Below are 25,135 nucleotides of genomic sequence, written 5' to 3' on the forward strand. Positions count from 1 at the left end.
AAACCATTGAGTTGATTCAGTCTCTTTGTGCTCTCCACCAAGCTTTTGCCTTTACCAAAAAGCAAATAATTCATTTCACTGCCTTCCAGACATTGCCTTGTTTGGTCCGAATGTGCAGTAAGGAGAGATTGCTAGAGGAGAGAGTGGAAGGAGCTGAGACACTCGCCTATCTCATTGAACCAGATGTTGAGCTACAGAGAATTGCTAGCATTACCGACCACCTCATTGCCATGCTTGCTGATTATTTCAAGTATCCCAGCTCAGTGAGCGCCATCACTGATATTAAAAGGGTATGTTCTCTTTTCCTTTTCAGCAGCTCAAAAGAGGGAGTTTTTAAAAGCTTTACTTACTGCTCACAACCTTGAATCAAGTGATGATTATAATTCAAAGCCGTTTTAAATAAAGGGATCTTGTACTTTTGGTAACATAGATGATGTTGCTTTATGAGTGTTTGAATCCAATTTGTTTCATGTTTTTTATTAGGAACTTTTTTATTCAGGAGATAATCGGGAAAGAAGAAAATTGCATCCCCAATTCCCAACTAAAACCCCAAAATACTGGGGTCTGGTCTCTAAGCTGGTTATTGACATTTTATCAGTGTTATCGAATCCTATGCAAGTTCTCAGAGTTGTCTCTGTTGCTATATTCTCATTCTTCAGGTCAAGGGGTGATCTTTTGTTACAAGTGACTGAGTGGCTTTATTTCACTCTCCACCACTGTTTCTTTTTTGCTACCTTCTAACTTTTGCCATCTTTTTCCTTTTTGAAGTTTATACTGTGCTTTGGGTTTGCTGGTGACAACTAAAGCCCATTTAACCTCTAGATTGAGACCATTAAGGACCAAAATGTGCTAACTTTTTCTCAAAATACAAGTTCCTTAGAATTGGTGGATATTCCTTTGACTTTGTTTTTGTCAGCCTGTTTGTCATATCCATTTCTTTAAGCATAAGAGATAAATAAATATTCTGTTAGAGAAAGTTTATTTAAGGAGGTCATGGTAGAGAGAGCATTGCCTCCTAATTAACCAGTAACCAGTACTGCTTCATGAATGTGACTGTATTTTTGATACTAGTGGTCCCAGTGGTAAATTTTTAAAAACTGTTCTCTTGACCTCTCCCATGCCCCTGAGTTCCAAAAAATTTCATCTGGCAGGCAATGGTTCATTTGGCATTTAACAGTGAGAATAAAATAAACTATTAAGGGTATGTCTTTTCTCTGTCTCAGGAAGGGTCTAAAATAACCTCCACTGATATTTGTATTAATAATGTATACTGCCCTCTGCATATTTAGGTTATGAGCCTGCTCTTCCTACTGAAGGTAGGATCGTTTTTCCAGTAGACGTGATGGGTTATGTTGAACCAGCTGCCTTGTTTATTTTCCCTCTGGCTACTTCTCTCACTGACACAGTATGTCACTGGTTCAAAGATACATGAGCAAGTCTTATCTATAGCCTCCTGAGTACCCGTAGTGAACCATCCCAGCAAGGCAAACAGAACACTCTGATGGACATGAGAGTGAGGGAGCGTAGAAGAACTTCTCTCCTATGCATCTGCAAATTATTTAATAGTATGTAGAAGATTATCCCTTCTGTTAAGACTTTTTCCATTTTATTTTCATCAAAGTATTAAACTAGAGTAATAATTTTTTAAATGATCTCCTAATGCCAAGCTTGAATATTCTTACATGTTAATAAATGTGTGATTTTTGTGGTCCAGCTCAGTATTCTAATATATGTGATGACTAGAATGTAATTAAAACTTTAAGAATAAGTATTTTAGAACTTACATGTCAAAATGAGTGTTCCTCATTATATATTGGGAGATTCCTCCCGTAGTCCACCAGCACCTGCTTTGATCAAAACATTTTTGGAACTACTCTTAAGGATTGCCTTCAGAACCACCCCAAATGAGTTTCAGTTTTTGTTGTTATTTTTGTTACACTAAATGATGTTACCCAGCTGGATTTCCCCATCTTTACACATCACAATCAGTGACAATTAAAACTCTCTTAGTTCATAAAGATATGTTATTGTCAGGGTTTTGTAGCTAATAGGCCACTTAACTCTGTAGGAAGTTTCAAAAGAGGGTCTCAGAATGTTCTAAACAACACGTCCATCATTGCATAAGGGTGAGCCTTTCCAAGGCAACTCATTTGGAAAAAGTAGTAATATTTTGGAAGTTATATCTCTTAATTATAAAATTATTTACGTTATTGATATGCCTTGTATATTTACTGGTTTGTAATCCCTCTTTGAAAGTGTACTGAGAAGACGCTTCTATTTTATTGTTATGGTAATTTGGTCAAACCAGGTGTATGGGAAATTGATAACTTAGAAAGCTGGTTATGCATATGGAAAGATAGCATTAATTATTTCATACCAGTAAATAATTTTAATAGATTTATCAAAAAAAGCCCTCAAACGTAAATCTCAGATAATTGTAATAGATACATAGTAATGATTACCATGTACATTGTTCATTAAGGATTTTCATAGAGTGTTCCCTGTTTCTAAAAGCTTTTTAAATGCTGAGATTAGGCTAGCACTACTCTTAATGTTTGGGAAAGCCTGCTAAAGACGTTCTTGCAGCAGCGCTCCAGTTGTCAGCTGTATTCTGGGGCTGAGTGTGCTTTGTTTTTGAGGAGAGCATTGCAAAGAGCTGGTGCAAGCAGGCATCAGTGCCACTAAGGCCACTCTCTAGGAACACTGAATTTTTAGGTGTCAAAGGTTCACAAAGGTTTTTCTTATAGCAGTGTCAAGTGTCGTGGGGTTTACTTTTAGACAGAAGCCGACTGCCTGTATTCTAGACCATGCTGACACAAACACAGCCAGGTCTCAGTCATATGTGATCAGAACCCCAAAATAATCAGGAATTCAATGAGAGCGCATTAACACGTTGCGTACGGCGGGGTTTAAATCCCTCGTGAAGATTCTCGTGATCCGTACGCAACGTGTTAATATGTTAATAGTTGTTAAACATTTCTTTTCTCAAACTCTACTCGATTAGTTTTATTGAAAATGTAATTTGTGGATTGAGTTGTAACATACCTTTTTTCCCTCCCATAGCTTGATCATGACTTAAAACATGCTCATGAACTCCGCCAGGCTGCATTCAAGCTCTATGCCTCTCTCGGAGCAAATGATGAAGACATCCGGAAGAAGGTGAGTCTGGGAGAGGGGCGTCCCCCAGTCCTGACAGCCAGCAGGCAGGGAGTGACGTCAACCTGAAAGTCGTGGTGAAGAGCACTAACAGTGACTGTTTGAATATAATAAAGCAGAGTGACTAAAGGCATAATTGAAGAATGAATGGGACCCGGATTTGGGGGGTCGTTTGTTTGTTTTTAGAACATAGAGTGGCATGGCCGTGCTGGAATGACAAATAACTGGTGTGCTTTTTTTTTTGTGTCATTAATATGGATTATTATGTTGCACATTTTTGCATGTGTTCTGATAAAAATCAATTCTAGCACTGTGAAGCTTCTGACACCTTGAAAGACCTAACACTAGAATTGTAAATGTTATTTATGGAAATACTTTCCAATGCCATTGAGAAATTTAAATATTGTATATTGTTCTTTGATATGTGGCTTAGTTATGTTTGATTTTTTTGCTACTGTGCAAGTTTGATGTGAATAAAATCTTTGTGGAATGATGATTTTTATGTTTAGTGAGTGGTCATCTGAATTTCCAGGTCCCAAAAAATGTATCACTGGTATAGCACCTTATGTTATTACAGCCTAGTCCAACACTGAACTCATATTTTTTATGAGAATAGTTTTAAGCAGGAAGCAAAGTATAGTGGTAAGCTCTGACCTGGCTTCCTCCTCAAACCGAAAGACTGGAGCTTACCACTCAAAAAAATATATAATCTAATAAATTTTACGCATGGCTTTTAGGAACCATCAGTAAAGTAATTCCACCTGTTCTGTCTTGATGAACCAATGCAGAAAGAACAAATTGGGCATTGTTTACTGAACATGGCAATTTACTAAGTCTCTCTATCGATATTGGTATTTGAAGAAGCCCTGGGAAAGGAATCACAAAATACTGGGAATTTACCATGATTCAGAGAAGTACTATGGGCTTGTAGAGAGAGAAGTATGGAATAAACATAGGTTTATTGAAATAAATTGAAAAGGAACTATTCTTGAAGAAAATTGAAATTAATAGTAAGATTAGATATGTGAGCAGCTTTGATTTACAATCAGTGCAAAAATACACAACTAAACTGAATGTTTTCCATGTACCTCAGTTTAGTTAACAAGATGTTTTTGACTTGAAGTGTTTTTAGTAAATATCTATGAAAATCCTTCTTGATACCCCTAAGCTTTCATATGTAAACTGTTACTAAAAGGCAAACGTACTAGTAATATGATAGTCCCTGTGTCTCAACATGATTTTTGGATGTTGATTCTGATATGTTTCATTCAGTTTAGATACATGGTGTATTGCAAGGGAAGAGGCTTTTATGGCAATTCATATAGATAAAACATTTTTTAAAAATTGACATGGACTGTATAACTTAAATACATAATGATTTGTTTTTAGTTAGTTACTAGGGCCTGTTAGAAAGAGAAGAAGTATTTTACCCACTCTTCTAGCTCAAGAAGGCCGTGCCATGAACTGAAAGGGAGATAGATAGATGGACCATAATTGGGGGAAATAGGATGTCCATTTGTACTTCTTTGTACTTTTTTGTTAATAAACTATGTTTTGGAATTAATGACTTAATTTGTGATATCGTGTTGTAGAAATACTTGCATCATAACAGTCTGATAATCAGTAGTCTATTAAAACTTGTGTTCATTAATGTGTATAATTTCCTCGTAAGGCTAAATCCTGATAATTTCTGTAGAAAGATGACAAATAAAGAATAAGTTATAATTATTATAGTTTTTTTGTGTGGTGAAGAAAAGATATTGTGACATTCTTATGTAATGGGGATTATTCAGAGTTTTTAGGAAGATATTTAATTTCTGGGAAATTAAGTGTTTGAATAATTTATAGTTCATAGCAACAACTGAAGAGAGAAATTGTAAAATGGAAAATATAAGTCATTTTGTGATAAAATCTACATGAAAATGGTTCTTAGGAGTGGAGAATCCTTATTTTCAGTGTATAAAAAAATGATAAATGCCAACCTTTTTCCTTTGAATGCATTTATTTCTATTCCACTTTTTGTTGAAATAATTATTTGGATAGATTTTTATTTACTTCTCTATGAAATATTTATCTTTAACACTTATGCCTTAAGAACTTTGATTATATTTCTTTTTTGTGTCTATTCTTGAAGTACAATGTTTATTATTGTTTTATTTTTTTAATGCAATATTTATGCTTGCTAAGATTGAATTTCCATTTACTGAGTTAACAAAAGGAGAATCTTTGAAACAAATTTTGAGGACTGTAGACCTACCCACCCCCTCAAAGAAAGGACCCCAAAAAGAAAGAAAAAAAAAAAAAAGCGTTTTATTTCAGGATAAAAATATGTAATGTTCAGTTGGTCTGCCTTTTAAGTTGAAAATGGGAATGTAATTCAATAAATACAGGAAGTAACATATATCCCATTGCCCTGTTATGGTCAGTTAAGGAAATGAGGCAGAATGAAGAAAAGAAAACTAGAGCAAAGAGGTAGAGCCAGTGAGAGGTAGACTTAGCTGTAAGGGAGAAAGACACATGCCTTCTCCCTTCATAGAATTCTGTCTGTGTCTTACTGCTTCTAAAGGCTGCTAAAGGCCTACCGTGATTTCATTTCTTGATACCTTCTCTCTGTGCCAGACAAAATTTAGCTGAAGACTAAGTAGGACCTATAGGTCAGAGATAATACCATTCCTGCTCTGGAGCAGTGTCGGTGTGTTCCCATAAAAAGAAACCAACTATATAATAGTCATTGGAACCTAAGAAACACTCAATAAATATTGAATAAATACAGAAATGAAAATGTAGAAATAATATACAAAGTGACATTTCCTTCAGTGTGCCCGGATCTTTCTTTAGCCTAATTCCTAGCTTTGCATTCTTTATCACTCTGTGGCATACTTACAAATTTCCTGATTTCCTGTGGTATTCTGTCAGAGAGTGAAGGAGGGTAGAAAGAGTTCTGCAGGTGAGAGTGGAAAACATTACTGTGACATGAAGAGGGAGAAGAAACCCAAGAAAAGATGAAGGTACCACTGAGCTTGACAACAGATGTAGCTTGGCCATATTTAACTTAGAATAATTCAAGAATTCTGGTTAGGGAAAGCAAGGGCAGAGGCAGGAATTGAGAGCTCAGTGGAAGAAGGGTCCAGAGCACATTAGCAGTAACTGCACTCACAGCAATGCCAGGTAAAAATTAACTCTAATCTCTGCCAGGGGGAAAGTCTAGTTTCTAATGATAGCTTCACCATATATTAATGCTGACTAAGAAGCATAAGATTGGTTAATGGGACAGTGAAAAAGAAAGAAGTTACGATACCTAACATTCTCTCAGGTACTGGCATTTCCAGTTATAACCCCAGTCAGTGGTTAAGTCCTGCAGAGTCAGCCGTGGCAAGTAATCCTATAATTGTGAGGCTGATTCTTTTATATCAAAGAATTGCTCTTACCAAGACCATCACTTGATTGGTACCTGTTTATCATAAATTAGGTTGGAAATTTAAAAGGATTGTCTCTCTTTTACTTTCTTCAAGGAACTAGTAGAATTTATTAGAAATAGAAAGTATAAATGGAGGACAATTAGAAATAGTAAATATAAATTAAAATTCCAGGAAATTAATAAACTTAACAGGATGTTATTTTTACTTTTGATAAAAATAAAACATTAGAAACGTTAAATGTAGTACTTATTGTAGCCTTTGCTCCTTTGAGGTATCTGACTAATGGAGCCTTTCAGAAAGCTTTCCTTTTGGATTTTGAGTACTTATATTTTAGCCAGAGATTCCTTTTGAGGAACTAGAATGTAAGCTCCATGAGGGCAGATATTTTTTTTTTATGTTTGTTCGTCACTGTATTCCCAGCATCGACGACTGCCTGGTACATAGTTGGCACTTAATAAATATTTGAAGAAAGAATGAATGAAAAAAATGAATGAATGGACAAATGAAAAAAATGAATGAATGGACAAATGAACCAAATGAATAATGCAAAATTGCATTATTAGCACCCTTAATTGAATTATATGTGGGCCTCCCTGCATTAAGAACTTTCATAACTTTACTAGCAATTCAACAGGTGTGTGAAGAGAGGAAATACATATCTGATCATAGGCAAGGGGTTTCACTATACTTAGCATAAAGAAATTGCAGGAAATTCCCATTTTTCAAGAGGCAGATAATCCCAAACTTCTACTCAGTTTGATATCAAAGAGAACATGTTTTATGGTATGGTACTTGTTTAATTTTTAAATTATTTTTACCATTATTTCATAGTGGTTTTTTTTTTTCCTTTCTAGAGGTGAGATTTTAAAAAAATGTACATTTACAAATGTGAATCTGGACCAATTTTTTTTCTAGGCATAAAAGTAGGATTTGGTTTGTAGAAGTTATCCTCACTCTCAGGAATCAACTTATTCTGTAAAGTGATATACATCTATATACATTATTGTCTTCCCAATTAATGAATGTCAGATTTTTAAGGTCAGTAGTTTAATTCAATTCTACATAGACTGATTGAACTACCTACATTGTATAAACATTGTCTGATGGGTGAAGGGAGTGGGACAAGCTGTGCGATGAAATAACGAGCAATAAACATGCTCTTAAAACACAGCATTTATAATGAAGCCTCAGAAAGCCCGAGAAAAGTAAGGAAGGGCCAGGAAGAATTTGCCAGGGGCTGAAGGAATTGCTTGGAGACCATTAAAATGGACATGGTGATATATCAGTGGTGCTATCCTCAAATCATTTTGAAAATCAATAATTTATTTTTTGGTCATTTTTAATTTTTCTAAATGCCTTTTTTATTTTCAAAAATTGAAAACATGTTAAATATTTGTTCCTTGGGGGAAAAATCATCCAATCATAATGGTTTTACATGACACGTGAAGAAGGTGGTCAAGGGTGGGATGTTTTTTTCTTTTTAAACTGAACAAATATTTTGAGACGTATAGGCAAAGAAAAATGAGGATTTGTCTTCTACCTTCTTTTTCTTAGCAAAGGAAGTTATATCTGTAGGGGCATTGTGAGGATAAGATACAATGTATTTAAAATATTTAGAATGGTGCCTATTGGTGCTCAATAAATGGAAGCATTTGTTAGAATCTCTTAAATGACTTCATTGGAAGATTAAAAATAAATATATATTTTTAAGTGTATCAGAAAAGCTGAACAACATTGGGGCATAAATCAAAAAGGTTTGCAATGAAGATAGCAGCTTTATAAATTTCCAGTTCTGTTATTTATTTTTTATAGTAAGAATATTTATACTTCAGAAGCATAAGCTCTTTAGTTTATTTCTTATTAATGACAAAATGTATTCTTACTTTTATAATATTTTTAAATATATTTAAAATTCTGGTTTTAAAAACTTTTTGTTGCTATAGCATGCCTTTCAAAGCACCAAAATAAAATGTGGGTTTTAAGAAAATTAAGTAGAATATACAGTAAAATCAATAATTGGTTAAAATCATAGGTAGGAAAAGTAAGGAAGCCAAATTCTGACTTTAGTTCTCTAAGTATTATTGTTCATGGTTGCCGTAGATATCATTTCTCTAAAGGGTTGTCATTCATTCATATGAAACCAAATCCCAAATATGTATGTTCAAATTTTGAACAAATGTAAATTCTTCTGTATTTTTGAAGTTACGGGATTTTAAAGTGTATTTGTAAATTTAGGTTAGTATTTCTTAATATCTTTCTGCTGTCTCAGAAATTTACTAAGCATTTCTGTTTGAACATTTTTATCATTTGTTATAGCTTGATTTCATTACTAGTTGTTCTCCTGGGTAACAGTATAATTATTCCATGAATTTATATTTTTAAATATTTTGCCAAGTTTAATAATTCTGAATGGTCATTTAAAAGGCGCGGTGTCGAAACTCTGTATTGGTCTCTGCCATGAAATCAGGCAGATGCAAGGAATTATTTCTAAGCCTTAGCTTGCATGTTGAAACAAACACCTCGAACATTTGAAGTTTTTCGACGGTACCACAGAAGTAGCACCCTGCAGGACTTGGCTCTGCTACTGAATAACAACAAATTCATTCAGAATTGAGAATTCCTTGACTTAATCTGTGGTAAAATTGTTAGTTATCTTCTTAAAGCTTATCTACCAAAGAATTTTAAATGAACTCTGCAACATTCATTCATGATGGTAAGTATTTTTAAAGAGTTAACCGTGACAGGACCAGGGTTTGCCACTTGCCCACAGTTTTGAGACCCTGGCCTTCTGCATACTGAAAGAAGCACACCTGGGAGTGATAATGCTATATACATAATAGAGGTATTTATGAAATCCAGTAATTTCTATTTCAGAGTTTCATTAAATGGAGACATAAAATTGAGTATTACAATATTTATTGTGGTATTGTAGTTGCATGAACCATTGAATTACAATTCCTGTTCTTTTTTTAAAGTATGAAGTACAGGTTGGTTATTTTCCTAGCTGATTGCAAAACATCAGATGCAGAAAAATTGTGTCTCCTCTCACATAGTTTTTGGTACAAAGTGAGTAATGAGATGCTTTAATTATATCCACTTATTCATCTGGCATTTATGATATACCTCCTCCTATGTGCCCAAGAATGAAGCAGAAGACTGGTGTGTAACTTGTGGGAGTTTACAATTTAAAGTAGCTAAGGAGATGAGACACTAAATTGCTATGTAGTAACTCCAGGGCCTCATCTACACTGAAAGCCCGTTTTGTCATGATTGATACACCCAGCTATGATTAAGATAGGACTATAATTAAAATAGCCTATTGTGAATGAGTCTGAAAGAGTCCATCTCCTATAAAGAAGTTTATTTGAAAGTATTCTCACTTTCTCCTTCCAAAATACTAAAATCAGTTGTTTCAGAAATTTTGACCAACAGAATATGTGTTCCTTCTCTATCAATTGAATACGTATTTCTATGGGAACTGTCTAGATGTGATTACATTGTTAATTAATGTTCTAGAAAGAAGGCATCCAGAATTAATGATGTCATAGGGGTGCTATTTCAGCATTCTGTTTTGTAGACAGCTTTCGTATGGAATAGATTTAAACTTGAGGCAACATTTTTGAATCCTTGGAACTTCTCTTAATAGTTACCACTTCCTTGTCAAGCTAAAATGTTCGTAACTAGAATGTAAGCTCTAGACAAGCAATACCCGGCATATAGTAGCTTGTATTTATTGAGTAAATTGTGTATGTCTGGATGTGAAAATTCAGCCAGCCAACCTGTAGGATAATTAAGACTGTTGTGTGTATGGCTCTATATAGAGAGGAGTAGGGGACAGCAGGGACGTTGTATCACAATTCTTAGCACAGTGTGCCATTCAGATCTGTGGGAAACAGTAAGAATGGAGGGGAGGTTTCTAGTTTTGTTATTGAATAGTAATTTATGATGGTTTTATTTCTGTGCTAAGCTATTCAAGTTCTATTCTGCCATTAAACTAATGATTGAACTTTAAAAATTGAACTATTACATGTAGAAAAATATTTTTTGATAGAGGAACTATTTTTAGATATTTTTAGACATTATAAGTATTTCTGACACTGTATTTCTGACACAGTGTGTTTATATTTTTGGTTTTAGGCGAAGGAAAAGTCAGGCCGAGAGAGAGCTCCCACGTTTCCCCATAGAGTAGCAAAGTTTAGAACTTTGAGTGTTTCTTCTACACATTTAATGTAAGTGAGTTTCCCAGCTATTAAAAAGACAGACAGGTTCCAATGTAGAAATTACAAAATAGCACTGATGAAACTGCTCCCAGGCTTAGGCCCAGAAGAAATTAGATGTTAATTTAGTGCAGTGCCATCAAGAGAAAGGACCAAAAGGAAGCCCTGCAGATCAACTCTTATGAGGGTTTTTTTTTTTTTTTTTTTTTTTCACTTCTATGGTTGAGAGGAGATACACTATTTCCCTTAGCCCCTGCCTCCCAAGATTGTGGAATTAGAGAAAGTTGATATGAATGTGGGAGTTGATAGTAATGGAAGAGTGAGAGAAAGGAAGAAATACTTTGTAAAATGTTTATTGAAACTTTAGAATATAATATATTGATCAGTGATCTGTTCTAAGAGAAGCTGTATATCTTATAATAAAAAGAGCCTGTGGTAAAAACTATCCTTTATTTAAAAAATAAATAAGGAAAATGTCAGAAAATCTTACACTGGAGCAGTGGCAAAGATACTACGTAGAGTAGGCTGTGATTGGGAAGGTCTGCAGTTCTCATCCAGAACAGATGGGGTTTGTGGCCTGAAAACAGTAGGATGTTAGTTCTGTTTAGGCAGTATCTGCACAAGCTAGATCCTGATTCTAGAATGGAGAGCATTGGGGAATTAAATTGAAAAGTCAGCAGAACTCACTGTTGTGGTTTCTCCACAGTGTTTTCTTGATTTATCTTTTTTGTCGTTGGCTTCCATCCTCTCCGACCCTTGGCATTTGTACCCACAACCCAAGCTGAATCATTGATTTGTCCTTTGCTCTCTTGGAGGCCTTGTGAAAAGTATCTTTTTCTTGTCGGTTCAGTTTATTAATGATGACCTCTCTTGGGGCTTATGGTATACTAACCTTTATTGGCCTAGCATGTCAGTATACATAGTCTGTAGTTCCCTAGCTCTGATAAAGTTTTAAAGTTCTTCTCTTCTTTCCCAGTTTTCAAAGTCAGATCTCCATTTAGTTATTAAGGCTAAGCAAAAGTCTCATCCTTATAGCACGGCGAGTAGAAAGGACCTCACAGTGGAAGTAAGAAAACCCAGGGGAGCCCCAGCTCTGCCCCAGTGTGCCTAGAGAACCTGGACCAGTGATTGAGTCTTACGGAACTTCCATGACCTCATTGATTAGCTAAAGAAGTTGGATGAGTTTATTTCTAAGACTCCTTCAGATTTTCACATTGTTCAACCAAATGAACAAGCATAGTAGTTTAGTTCTTTCCGCTATGTCTGTTGCCACCAGTGCCATGCAGAAGATTCAGTAAGAGATTTGGTTTCCCAGTGGAACCTGTTTAGGAGCAAGCACTGCAGCTGCCCTGGCTTGATTCATGGAAGGTCATATGCTGTCGGGTTTTGTTTGTTTTAATAAAAGGGAAGAGGCAGAAGGATGTACTCAGGAATGGTAGATGGAAGGTGCTGCAGCGTTTCTGTGATGTGCGTGGCACCATGCCCTTCAGTTAAGCATTCTGCAGCAGAGTCAGTATGATCACTGCCTGGGGAGCCGGGGAAGGTTTGGTTTTCCATTTGAGGAATGGATGCCTCCTCAACCCCCTACTGAATCTACTCAGTCACCACATAAGTGGGTTGTACATGCTTATCTCACTCTTGTGTCTACCGTGTTACCTCATAACCCCTCGTCTTCCTCCCCAGATTTCTGCCTCATTTCCAAAACCAGTCTCTTCACTATTTTGATGTCAGACCTGTGTTCTTAGGGCTCATCTCCTTTAAAAAAGAAAAGTCAGATGAGGAGCCAGACCGTAAATACATGGCCCCTCACAGGGAAGACGCAAGTGTGTGTCCTGGGGCTCATCTGCGTTGGCACTAACGAGACTAAAGCATTGCCACTCACCCGCCACAGGTTTAGTCTCTACTGTAGATCCATTTTACTTGCCAGACCTACTTTCCTTCCAGACCTCCTCGTGCCACACCCTCCTTGGCTGATAAATCCCTACTGCTTTAACTAGACTTGTTGGATTTTATTCACTGAGATCTTACATGGCTGCCTCTTCTGACTTACAAATTTTGATTCCAAGTCTTCACTCTTTCTGCCCAGTTCTGAATGGTTACCCTCTACCTAATTGTTATCCTCTTTCTGGGAACCTTTCACAGAAGCCCATTTGGAATTAAATTGTATTTACCTGGCCATTGTGTACATTAGCATAAGTAATTGACGTTAAGAGAAGGTCCACTTTGCCATTCAATTCTCTTGACTCCATGCCCACCCACTTTGAATTGTACGAGAAGTTTGATGACACCACTAAGAATCTGCCTGATTTCAGTTTCCACATCCTCTGCTTGACTTGATTTGATCACAGCTCAAAGTCCAAATGGAAGTTTCTAGCACCTGGAAAATGCTTGCTCCTGGATGATGCTGGAAGAATAGTTGGGTTTATTTTTTTGAAGACCATGTTTCTGACTCTTTCGGTTCTTTATATGTTCTGACAAAAAGATGGTGCATGACTTGGTCACAACTAAGTTAAGGGCCCACGAGAGCTCGTAGAGGCCTGAGGATTTCCCTTCTAAGCCAAAGCCATCTTTTTCTTGTTAACCCTGTGAGCAGTGAGTGTCTGCTTTAGGATTTTCTGGGTTTTGTGTTTTCTGCATTACCCTCTAGGCTGACTCCACTTCTCTCCCATAGGTCATAGCGATCTCCTGTCCCAATGACAGCGGCTTCTGATTCTCGTCTGTAGATCCTATGTACCCATGCAAGAGCTGCACTGGCAAAGACAAAAAGCAAAAGTGTGTAGTCGTGAAGACCAAAGACTCCCCAGAGAAATGCAGAACATCTGGTCCATTGACTTAAAACTTGCTCAGCTTAGGATGCAGCATTTTTTTAATGTGATTTAATTCTGGAGTTAAATTTACAGTCCAGGTACCTAGAAGAGCAGAGAAAGAGAGACGGCCTCCTCCACTCTGAAGGGTTCAGTCCAGCACTCAATACTCCTCCTGGCCGGGCACAGTATCTGTGTAACAGAGGCAGAGGGACAGTGTTTCTCTCTCTCCCCCTCTCCCCCTCTCCCCGTCTCTCTCTCTGTCTCTCTGGCCCCAAAATCTGTACCACAGAGCATACCTGCTGAGCTCTGGCTGAGAAATCTCCAACGAGACTCATGAGGCATAACAATTCCCAGCTGCACTTGGCATTGCTCTTACATCCTGAAAGGACCTAAGAGTCTTTGCAGGCACTAGGACTTGCTGTCCATCATTGTCAAGGTCATATAGCAGGGCACTGGGGTCATTGACAGGCACCGTGGAAACTAGGTTTCATTGCTCTTGGCTTTCCAAGCCCAGATTGGAAAAGCTGTCTGGTTCTCTGTTAGACCTTCATGTGGGTCATTGGGCTGTGGCGGCAGCCACTGCCAACTCCTTCCCTGCTGACCTGAAAAAATTTTCTCTGGATTCAATTCCAGACGTTTTCCTGTCTTGTAATCACATTTTTATCCTCATTTTGGTCAGTGTATACACTCTATAATGTTCCTTTTATCCCTGCTCAGATGGTCTCCATGTCCTCAAGCTTGCAAAACCACAGTAAGACCCTGCTGCTCATTCACATGGCCTCCCAGGATGTCCTTTTGGATTGGAACCCTAGGTTCACATTTTTATTTTCCGTTATATTCTTCCTCTTCCTCCCAGACTGACATCTTGATGGAGAAGGTGGACCACTCAAGTAGTCCAAGCTGAAATTTCTGGAACTTGAGCAGGATTGCTTTCCGGAACCCTAGCAGGGTTGCTGGAGTCCCTCCCTAACAAGTTTGGTCACAAATCCAGGGCATCTGCTACAGATATTTTGACATCGTGTGGCCTGAGAAGGGTTGCTGTGTGCCTAAATTAAAGCTTCCTCCAGCTTGTCCTACTGTTTTACAGCCTTACTCAGGGGAAATGTTTGCCAGCCGCCCTACAGCTGTATTCTAGCCCCAAAGCGTCAGCCATCAGACCCCCCAGAAAATTGGAAGCATGAAGCTCTGCTCTAACATTACAGTGACTGGCTACTAACATAGTTCCTCACTGTCCTCTGTCCTGAGCCTGAATATTCTTTGGTGAGGTCATTGGTGGCCATTTCCCAACAGATAGTAAAACTCCCATTCTTGAGAATGGGTGTTTTTCCTACCTATGTTTTGTAGATATTTGTTTCACTCTGCCTTAAGCCCCACGGCACCTGTCATTCTTAAAGTGCTCTTGCTGACAAAGAATCAAGTGCTATAGCATTCATGCAACAGCTAATTGCACCTGCTTATTCAAAACTGGAAGTTTGGTGGGAGCACAGGCACCTCGCCCTCACCATTGTATCTTCAAGTTTCGAAAGCATGTGTAGCACTCAGTGGGTACTATTTATTTATGTAGATATTAGCTGAGTAAATAAACAGGCACGCAGGGAGGAGCTGGGCCCTATTTGCCCTTCCTTGCCTTCTCCCTGACTTTGATGCCCTGTCTAAGGAGACCTGCACTCTCTCCAGTCTCTTCTAACCTACCTTGCTTCCCATGTTGCTTCTGAACAACATGACAGTCTTGCCCAGACTATCACGATTTTTATTTCCCTACTGATTGCAGAGGATTGGAGGTAAAGTAATCGTTGGTCTAACCTGCCATTTTACTGAAGGCCCAGAGAGGGAAAGTGAGTTGCTCAAGATTATAGGGCACATTGTATGTGCTCCATAATTGCTACTCCTGCCCTGTCCCTGGGCACATGTACATATTTGGTTGAATGTGACCAGCACACATTATCCAGAAGCCTCTTTCATGTCTTGCCCGTGCCCAGGTTAACTAAGCACCTGGAGCCCGTGTTAATAGTGTTTCCCAGTTCTTGTAGAACAATCGTGCTCCTGCACCTCCTTCCCCATACACACCACTTTTTATTCTCTGGTGATGTAATTACACTCAGTACAGGCAACTGTTTCTCCTAAGTTATCACTTCTCATTCCTCAGTAAAAACAATTTCCTGAGCCACTAGGAAGGAGCTTTCTGGCTTCAGTGTCTAGCCATTCAGTGTCTGAGACTTTTGCCCCAGGTTTTAGTTTCCTTTCCATGCTGAAGGTCCTGATTTGGCCTTGACTGTTGCAAGACCAGTGACTAGTGCTTGAGTGAAGTAAGCTGTCATCCGACCAATCTTTGACAGCTGCTGTGGCACAGATTAGATAACTTGGAAAACACCATCACCCCAAGGAAATAGTAATCAGGTCCTAACTAGTTTGTTGGAGTGAAAATGATGATGGAATTAATATAAGGTATAGTGCAAAGTCATTTGATTGGGAATTTAGGAAGAGATGTGGAGTCAGGATTAACACAACTTTAGTGTCTGGGTGACGGAGAAGAACACCATTGGGAGGGAGCAAGGGCAGGAGAGAGGGAAGGAGACAGAGAAAGTGCAGGTTTAGAGAGAAGAGAAACTCAGTATAGAACATGAGTAGAAGTTCCACCACACATCAGATTGTGTGTAGCAGGCAGTTGGGAATACAGAGCTAGAGGTCAGAAACGAACTCTAGGAAAGAATTATAGATTAAAATTCCAGGAAGTCACCATACCAAGCCACAGCATTGTCATATGTGTAGGGTGAAAGATGAATAGAGCCGCGGGACACATTTAAGGAAGGGCAGGAGAGAGAGGACTGTAACTTAAAGAGGCTGAAATTAGGGCATTTATGTCTTTTAAGTAGGGGTGGGAGTGGAGGATGGGGCAGAGTAAAAATGCAAGAAAAGTGTGGGGAGGTCATTTCTGATCAAAGTGCTAAGGCTTGAGTTTGAAGTACCCAATTTCAGTGTAACGAGTGGAGAAAAAAATATGGAGACATTTTAATGAGAAGAAAGAAGTTGAGGCAACTTGTGTCCCACAAAGAAAGCAATGTCCGTACAAAAATGAGGTGGATACAAGGAACTGAGGGCGTGAGGGAGGTAGGAATACTTTGAAATGTGAAGTAAACACCCAGGGAATACAGGCATCTCCTGCAGGTGTGTGCAAGCCTGGGCGAGCAGCAGTGGGGTAGCACACACTGAAAGCCAGGTTTGGTGGCTGTTCTCCTGGAATATCAGCAGTTTGCGACGTGAATGAAGCAGGAATGAGTGGTGGGAGGACAGTGAAAAAGGGCATCTGTCTACATAGTGGGTATCAGAGCAGGGCACCCAGGTCAGGGAGAAAGGTATGTGAGGGTCAAAAAGAGGAGGCCGACAGTGAGAAAGGGGGGAGTTCAGGGGGTAGAAGTGACCGAGGAAGGGTGGGGGTGCATAAAGGTAAGGGGGAGATTACGTTGGTGTGCGTTGAAAAGTAGATCGATACGTGATTTCCAGCTTCCAAAGTAGACCCCAGCCACTTTGGAAGCTGGAAATCACTGTGTAAAAATGACCATTACTATCCTACAGCCACAGGGTGGTTCCCTGTTCTTAATAGTTGTTATTCTTCTCTCCACTACTGTTCATTTCAACTCTGTTTTTTCTCTTCCCGTTTGGCTTGAACATCCTGCGATTTCCTACCCCTTCCTGTTCTGAGGTCAGCCTTCTAACTCTTCATTTTAGTCTATGTGGGTGCTCCTCGGCCTTGGCTGCACATTGGATTCTACCCAAGGAGCTTAAAAAAAAATAATATAGGTGCCTGAGCCCCATCCCAGAGAATCTGAGTTAATGGGCCTGAGATTTTTTGTTAAAGCTCCCCAGGTGCTGTTCCCATGGGAGCAATGGGCCCCATTAACACATGGCCGTACTGGGGACGACCTGAGGAGCACGAGACCACTTCTCTAACCAGAGCCATGTTACAAGATGGCGAAGTGTAAGGACTCGGGTCAGATGCCTGGGTTTCAGGATCAGCTCTGTGATCCCAGGCAAGCCCTGTGTTCTTTAAATGCTCAGGTTCCTAATCTGATGGGAACAAGCATGATGAAATTTACAAAAGTGTTAAATTAGATAATGTAACAGGCTTATTATTAGCGCAACACCTGGCTCATAGAAAGTACTCAAACCATTTAGCTGTTTTTGTTAATACTTGTGTTGAGATTGCATTAACATTTTTTTCTAATATGCTATTTTTCCCATAGACCCACACAAGTTGAACTTACTTTCTTCCACACACATTTATTTTTTTACTATACGTTGCTTAATGACAAAATTATAGACTGTTGTTTTTAAATTTTATAAAAAAGCTTCATGATTGTGGTGATTCCATTTAGCAGGACTTGGTGCTACAGGGAAAACTGCCAAGGGTTACTTTTCTAAATATTTAACTGAGTTTCAATTTGCTTAGTAATAAAGTAGCCACAGGTGGCGACGTCGGAAACCCACAGATGCCATTTCATGCGGGCTGAGTGTGGACCATAGTGTCTAGACTCTCACTCTGGCAGCAACCTGTTCCGTGATAGTTTCAGTTACATCCTTTACTTTTTCTCAAGACGGTTTATGCAGCACCTCTGCAATATTTATGCCATGTAATTATTAAGTGTTTTAAAAAATAAACAAACAAAAAAACCCACGTAATCTACCCTGTATGCCTGTCGTTCAGTCTGGCAGGTCCGTAGTGGGTTAGCCCTCCCTTTCTGATGTGATGCCTGCCTCCACCACAAAGTGATTATTCCAGAGGTAAAAACTCTTGCTGAAAACAACAGTAAGCTTTTAATGACGTTAGCGTACTTGCATTTACAAGCAGTGAAGTTGGTCATCTTCGTGTTGTTATTTATGCAGCATTAACCTTTTTCTCCAGATCATTGAGACTGAAAATATGATGGACCGAATTGTGACTGGCTTGTCTGAGTCTAGTGTCAAGGTGCGGTTAGCTGCTGTCAGGTATGAGCTTTAAATGGTCTGAATAAAAATCCTTTGCTGTGTGTTTAACCTTTTCCTTTCCGGACCTTCACCGAGTAAGCGCAGAATCCAGATGTAACTCGAAAGTATACCCAGGTGAATTTTTAAACAGAGAAGCTAGCCCGAAAAGCCCATGAGGTGTTCTGAAGTAGTAGTTGAATTAACAATGTCTGTAGATATACTTGAAGTGTATATTAGTAATTGTGAAATGCCAGTGTGTTTGAAAAGTAAAAGTTTCAGCTTCTCGAGGAGCTAATTTTGATTATTCTTCCTAGATGTTTGCACAGTTTATCTAGATCTGTGCAGCAGCTTCGAACCAGTTTCCAAGATCACGCCGTGTGGAAACCTTTAATGAAGGTAAGAAAAGAAAGGGGGAGCAAGTTACACCCATTCCCCCAGAGCCTTTAGTGAGCTGACATAGCTGACAGCACTCCCTGGTTTAGGAGTATGTGTGATTTTTGTGTAGAGAGGGCGTTTTGAACAGTTAATCTCCTCAAATCTCATGTTCTGAGCATCTGTAGATCTGCTGTGCCCTGTTCCTGAGAACAGTATCTCGTGTGTGACAGGGAAGTATGTGCTGCCTGGTTTTCTTTTATTAAATAAAACTTCACTCATCTGAGCTCCCTATGTGATTAGCATTACATTTTAGACTTCTATCCAGAGTTGTCTTTGCAGTTTTTACTTAAAAAAGAAAAGGAATCAGCCATTTACAGATAAGATATAACTTGTTCTTATTCTTTCGGCACTCCTGGATATTTTTTTTAACACAACTGTCACCTCTTGCTTCTCTACTCCAAAATAACTTTTTTGGTCTTAGGTATTTCCTTAAGGGAGGGGGGGAGGTGTTCTGGTTAATTGAATCTTGATTGAGACTTAGAGCTTGCATTAAGTTGCCGCCAGTAATATTATTCCTGCTATATTATAGAACCATAGGTCAACTTGGCCTGTTTTGTTGACATTTTTGGTTTTTCGTTTTGTACCTACTATGAAAGCCTCTGGGCTTCCCCAATTTTTTTTTGCTCTAGAGCTCTTGCTCTCAGCTTAAAGCTTGAGGTTCCAGTAGAGGCATCAGTGTGGTAGAAATAGTCAGGGGAAGCTTCAGGCAGGATGAATATGGAGTAACCTTTGAAGACGGAAGGCAGGAGGATGTTCCAGAGGGAGAAACGGCATTAACAGAGACACTACGTGTGGTATGTGCAGGAACCATAAAGGGTGCCTTCATGACTAGTAGAGGGGTGGGATATGAGCGCAAGGTGAAGAGTTGGACCAGTGCTCGCCAGTTAAGTGGTTTTCCTATTGCCATTCCTTCTTGTCCTTAGGTTGCACCTGGACAAGCAGCTTAATCTTGATTTATTGATTCTGTCTATTCAAGGTTTCTTTTAAGCATTCCCCGTTTCCCAGAATAACCTCCAAATATTTCCTGTGGAGTCATTTTCTCTGATTGCTCAGCTAAGTACCCCTCTATCATATGAATCAGAAATGGAACAACATGTGGTTTCTAGCTAGTTCTGTCTGGGAAAAGGTTTGGTGTGCAACCTAGAAGGATTTTGTGTGCTTGAGTACATGTGGGTATAATTATTATACTGTCAAGCTACTACTTTGTTGCACATTTAAGGTATAGTTTAAAAGCTTGGAAGTAAATCAGTAATGTATTTCAAATATTCCAGTTCCTCTTAGTTAGTTCAAAGACGTTTGCATGTCTATTGATTTTTCCCCCCTCTTTTGCTTCCCCCCCTCTTTTTGCTTTTAACTGTTGGTTAGCAAGCCACAGAGTAGCCATTTGATTTTAATTACAAATTTCATTTGTGATTATTTTTTGTTATTATTTTGGTGAAATGCTATTTGGTCAGCATTAGATGTTAACTTCCGAATTTCATGTTGTATCTTACACTGCACTGAGTAAGTGCTTTTAAAAATTTCATAGAATCTCTTCTGTTTTAGTTTATCCTTAAATGTTACCTACTTTGAAAATAAAACTTGATAAAAGCACATTAATGTCTGTAAAACAATAAAGATTTAAAACAGTGAATCAAAATAAGCAAAGCAACTTTTTAAAGCCTTGGTAGGCACTCACTTATTTCAACCAGTGATTCTAAGTAGTGTAATTTTGGAAAATGATTATTTCTCTTATTTCACAAACATTTTGTGCAGTGCCACGTGGTTGATACAGATCAGGATAAATTAGACCATAAATATATAGATTATTCCTTCAGAAGCTTAAATCTGGTAATAGAGAGAGATGGGCATGTCTGCTCATACAATTTGGATCGTGTGGGCAGCATTAAGGGTCCTAGGAGGTCCCCAGCAATGGAAGTGGACGCCCAGAGGAGGATAGAATGACTTCTGACTGGAAGGGCTCAGGGGGTCTTCTCGAATGGATGGCCTTAAAGCGTGGGTACTGAGGTGCACCAGAGATGCAGGAAGGGGAACAGGGGCTTAAAGGGGTGTGTGGCAGACACAGATCAGTATGCATCATATATGAGAGTTGAGCTTCAACAATTCACAGAATTAAAGCAGTGTGTTAAAAGAACTGCTGCTATTGTGTAATTCTTGCTTATTCTTAACTTGGGGACTTCAGACTTGCTTTAGCTGAAGAAAGCAGATAATAAATTTAACTCTTAAAGTTTTTTGTGGTTCTCCATTTCAGATTTGCACAGCTAGAGCTGCTAGGACTCCTTCTGGGATCATGATCTGATCCTGATCTGAGCCCACATGCGAAGGACTTAAGTGAAGTGGTTGTTGCATACAAGTGGTAGTGTGTATGAAGCCTTCTCTCTTAGACTTGAGGAAGAACAGGTTCTGATAATAGCTAATGGAGACTAACGTTGGTCATCTTGCTATGTTGTCTTTTGAGTTCAGTGAGGGTCCATGGCATGTAGCTTCCATATGCCTGATAACAACGACAATATGGCAGTAAAGTACCTTTTTAAAAACCTTACTTATATAGTCATTACTGTGTGCCAGTTACTCCTCCAAAATCTTTCCATTTGTTAATTCTCACAACAACCCTATAAAGCAAGTACTATTATTATCCCCATTTTACAGCCAGGGAATTCATATACCTGTTTAGTGGTTGAGCTAAAATTTGCGCTCACGCAGTCTGTGTTCCTTTATTATTCACCATATCACACTTATCCTAAGTAGTCCTGTCAAGGAAGTGTTGTTTTCCTTAATTCCTCAATTTGGAGACTCAGAGAGGTTAAGAAATGTACTCAAGTGCACACATCTAGTAAGTGGAGGAGTAAGGCTTGGAACCAGCACTGTGTGACTCCAGTCTCAAAAACCAGTTCCCCACAATACCCGGCCTGTGCAATAGCTCAATCCATCCATGCTCCTCATCAAACAAGTCCTTGTAGGGACGCATTACGAAGTCTTGGACCCTGGGTGCTTTCATAATTGGCCTGATATGATGAAGTAGAATAAGCTATGTTGCCCTAAAGCAGTCCCATGGTCTTCCAACTGTACACGGAGCCTCCAACCCTACCCCCCGACTGTCTATCTCCTTTTCCATGCAGAAACCCCATCTTGGCAGTGGGGCTGTAGCTCCTCCAGCAAGATAGAAGGGAGGGTCTTGGTCATAATTATAACACTAAATAGAGGCTGACACGATATCAAGTGAGTCTTTCCTAACCATTTCTCCCATATGAGAAATCAGGTTGAAAGACAATTTTTTTTTCTCGTTTATTCTTATGATCTCAACTCCATGTTTACAAACCATTAATAGTATCCTTTTGTTTTTTTAATTCCATAGGTTTTACAAAATGCACCAGATGAAATCCTAGTAGTAGCTTCTTCCATGCTGTGTAATCTTCTTCTTGAATTTTCTCCAAGCAAAGAGGTTTGTATTGATTTTCTCTTCCTGGGTTGCCTGGTCCTACCAAGAACTTAGTCAAATAATTTTCACAGTAGTTGACATTGAAATTTGAAGATTGATTTTAAAAACTATTTGTGGTTTGTTTAAAGATGGGGGGGCAGCAAAATCAATTATTTTTTAATATGGGTATCATAATTTCCTATTATCCCATTTATTCTGCCTGGCATATTCAGATTATTTAAAAGATATTACAGTTTACAGTCACTCTAAATGGCCTGCAACTGCAAATGTAAGAAGTAATTACACAAATAATAGACTATTTTCAAACTATATTTACTAAAGAATAAATTAAGACTCAGTTTTGTAAAACAGTATTATAAGTCATTTCAAGGAGATAACTGCTGGCATCAGAAAATAATCTTCTTAATGTTTAGTGTTAATGGTAGTTGTTTGGAGAAGGGTTAAATGTGGAGATATTTTCCTCTTTAATGCATTTTGTACATTATTTGAGGATATATTATTTTTATAGGGAAAATTAAAATAAACTTTAATAAAGGAAGGAGGAAACCTTACACAAATAGTTTCATCGTGGTAAAATATTCTGGTCTGCCCAATCACGAACGGAGGTGTAGACACTGTCCTTTATTGTACATTTAGTAGTCCCATTTTTGTTGAATTTCTTTTCTGCATTGTAACACCTTGCAGGCTTTTGACTATTGGTAATTAGGAAGGCATTAGTAACAAGGTGGAGGTTCAGAGACAGACAGTTGTTCAACAAGCAAAAATCTTGGAACAAAAGGGGAAAGAGAAACGTAGTTATTTTGAGGGAAGACAAAGGTGAGATAAGATGCAAGAGTTTCCACCTGTTCTTCTCTGCCCTGGTGGTGGGAATCTTGGTCTGATGACAATCTGTTTGCAGTCAGTGTAACACCATTAATCCTCCTGCATAGCTGTTATGTTGCCTCAGATCTACCTTCAAAATTTTAGGGTCTAGTTATGAAGTAAGGTAGATGAGCTCAGGCATAGGATGATTAATGCAATTGGTTTTCCAAAGTAAAAATAAACTGTCCTGTAGTTAACAAAACTGTGTTGTGTGTTTGAAAGTTGCTAAGAGTAGCTTTTTAAAGTTCTTGTCACAAGGGACAAAAATTAAAAATATGTATTGTGTGATGACGGATGTTAACTAGACTTATTGTGGTGGTCATTTTGCAATACATACATATATCGAATAATGTTTTACATCTGAAACTCATAATGTTGTATGTCAAGTATATGTCCATAAAAATAAATGAATAAAAAATAAACTGGATCATAAACTGGAAGGGGAGGAAATGCTGTAAGAGTACTATTGGGCCAGTTGACAAAATTGGAATATGGATTATCAAGTCAATAAAAATATTGTTTTAATGTTAAATTGTCTGAATATAGTAACTCTTCTGTGGTTATCTAAGAGAATGAATGTCCTTGTTCTTAGGAAATACACATTGACATATTAAGGGTAAAGGGGCATGACGTATGCACTCTATTTTCAAATAGTTCAGAAAAGATAAATGATGTGCTTATGGGTGTATAGAACAAGAGATAATGATAAAGTAAATATGACAAAATGTTAAAAATTGATTAATTTGGGAAAAGAAATGTGGAAGTTCCCTCTATATAATCTTACTACTTTGTAAGTTTGAAATTATTTCAGAATAAAAAGTAAAATACTGCATTTTGTACAAGTAGAAGAATGTGTACTCTTCTTCAAAAATGTCATGTTGAAAGGCACTGTCCTATTCCTGGGTATTTAAGTATGAATTGCTTAAGGCATTTAAAGGATCCACTTGTCAGATGGTCTTTTAAACATTCATTGATAATGGTAAATCAGTTCTCTAACATTTGAATTTTTTAGAAATTATCAAAACCCATTTTTAGCCACGTAAATACGAGTAAATTAAGTGGTCAGGTGAAAGCGTGCTATTTTAGGTATAAAATGTGGTATGACTATAAAGGTACAAGGCTGTTTTGCTTGTATGATTGAGAAGTAGTCCTGAAAGTAGTTCTAAAAGATGAATTTTGCAGCATGTTTGAAATAAGAATGACAATTTGGAAGGGAGATAGTCAGGTTGTCTTAAGTTCCAATCTAAATCAGACTATAGCTTCATAGTCACAGCTTATAAACGACACATGAGATACATGACACACAAAGCAGGAGTGAGGGAGTCTCGGAGGATGGTGAGAATGAGAGTGTGGAACTAGATAGTGGGATCATACGGAGTATGTGCGAAATGTACACTATTAGTGTGTCTCATGAGTCTTGTGGGACTACAAAGAAAAAGGAACTCACAAGGATTATTTATATTTTTTAATTTGAGAGAGAACAATTGTCCTTGCCCTTCTCAGGGTGATTTTTATGGTCACCTCACTCCCTGCTTTGTGAAAGTTGCTTGGAATTGGGGAAAATGTCATAGGCACAGTGTCAGGGTATGTATGCATTTAGTTTACAAACCTGACTTAAAGCTGTTTTTTCATTGTTGTTTTTCTTTTCCTATGGCAGCCGATTTTAGAATCAGGAGCTGTAGAGCTACTTTGTGGATTAACCCAAAGTGAAAATCCTGCTTTACGAGTGAATGGAATTTGGGCTCTAATGGTATGTTTCTCTCTCTTTATGTATGTCATCATTTATAAAGAGAATAGAGCTATTTTCAAAATGCAAATGAAAGAATGTGTTAAAATGTC

The 25,135-nt window shown here is 38.1% G+C and overlaps 1 protein-coding gene across 3 annotated transcripts in view; it reads left to right on the forward strand.

Annotated features, from left to right (window-relative positions):
• ARMC8 (armadillo repeat containing 8) overlaps positions 1-25,135 on the forward strand; it is a 92,307-nt gene that overhangs the window by 44,935 nt on the left and 22,237 nt on the right. For all 3 annotated transcript variants that reach the window (XM_019747775.3, XM_019747786.3, XM_074312897.2), the window contains 6 exons: positions 90-290; positions 3,064-3,159; positions 18,500-18,582; positions 18,876-18,957; positions 22,352-22,438; positions 24,954-25,046. In XM_019747775.3, the coding sequence (XP_019603334.1) occupies positions 90-290; positions 3,064-3,159; positions 18,500-18,582; positions 18,876-18,957; positions 22,352-22,438; positions 24,954-25,046 (642 nt within the window). The remainder of the gene's footprint in view (positions 1-89; positions 291-3,063; positions 3,160-18,499; positions 18,583-18,875; positions 18,958-22,351; positions 22,439-24,953; positions 25,047-25,135) is intronic.

Source organism: Rhinolophus sinicus, chromosome 5, assembly GCF_057876585.1.
Source record: "Rhinolophus sinicus isolate RSI-liver-muscle chromosome 5, RSI-T2T, whole genome shotgun sequence".
NCBI lineage: Eukaryota > Metazoa > Chordata > Mammalia > Chiroptera > Rhinolophidae > Rhinolophus > Rhinolophus sinicus.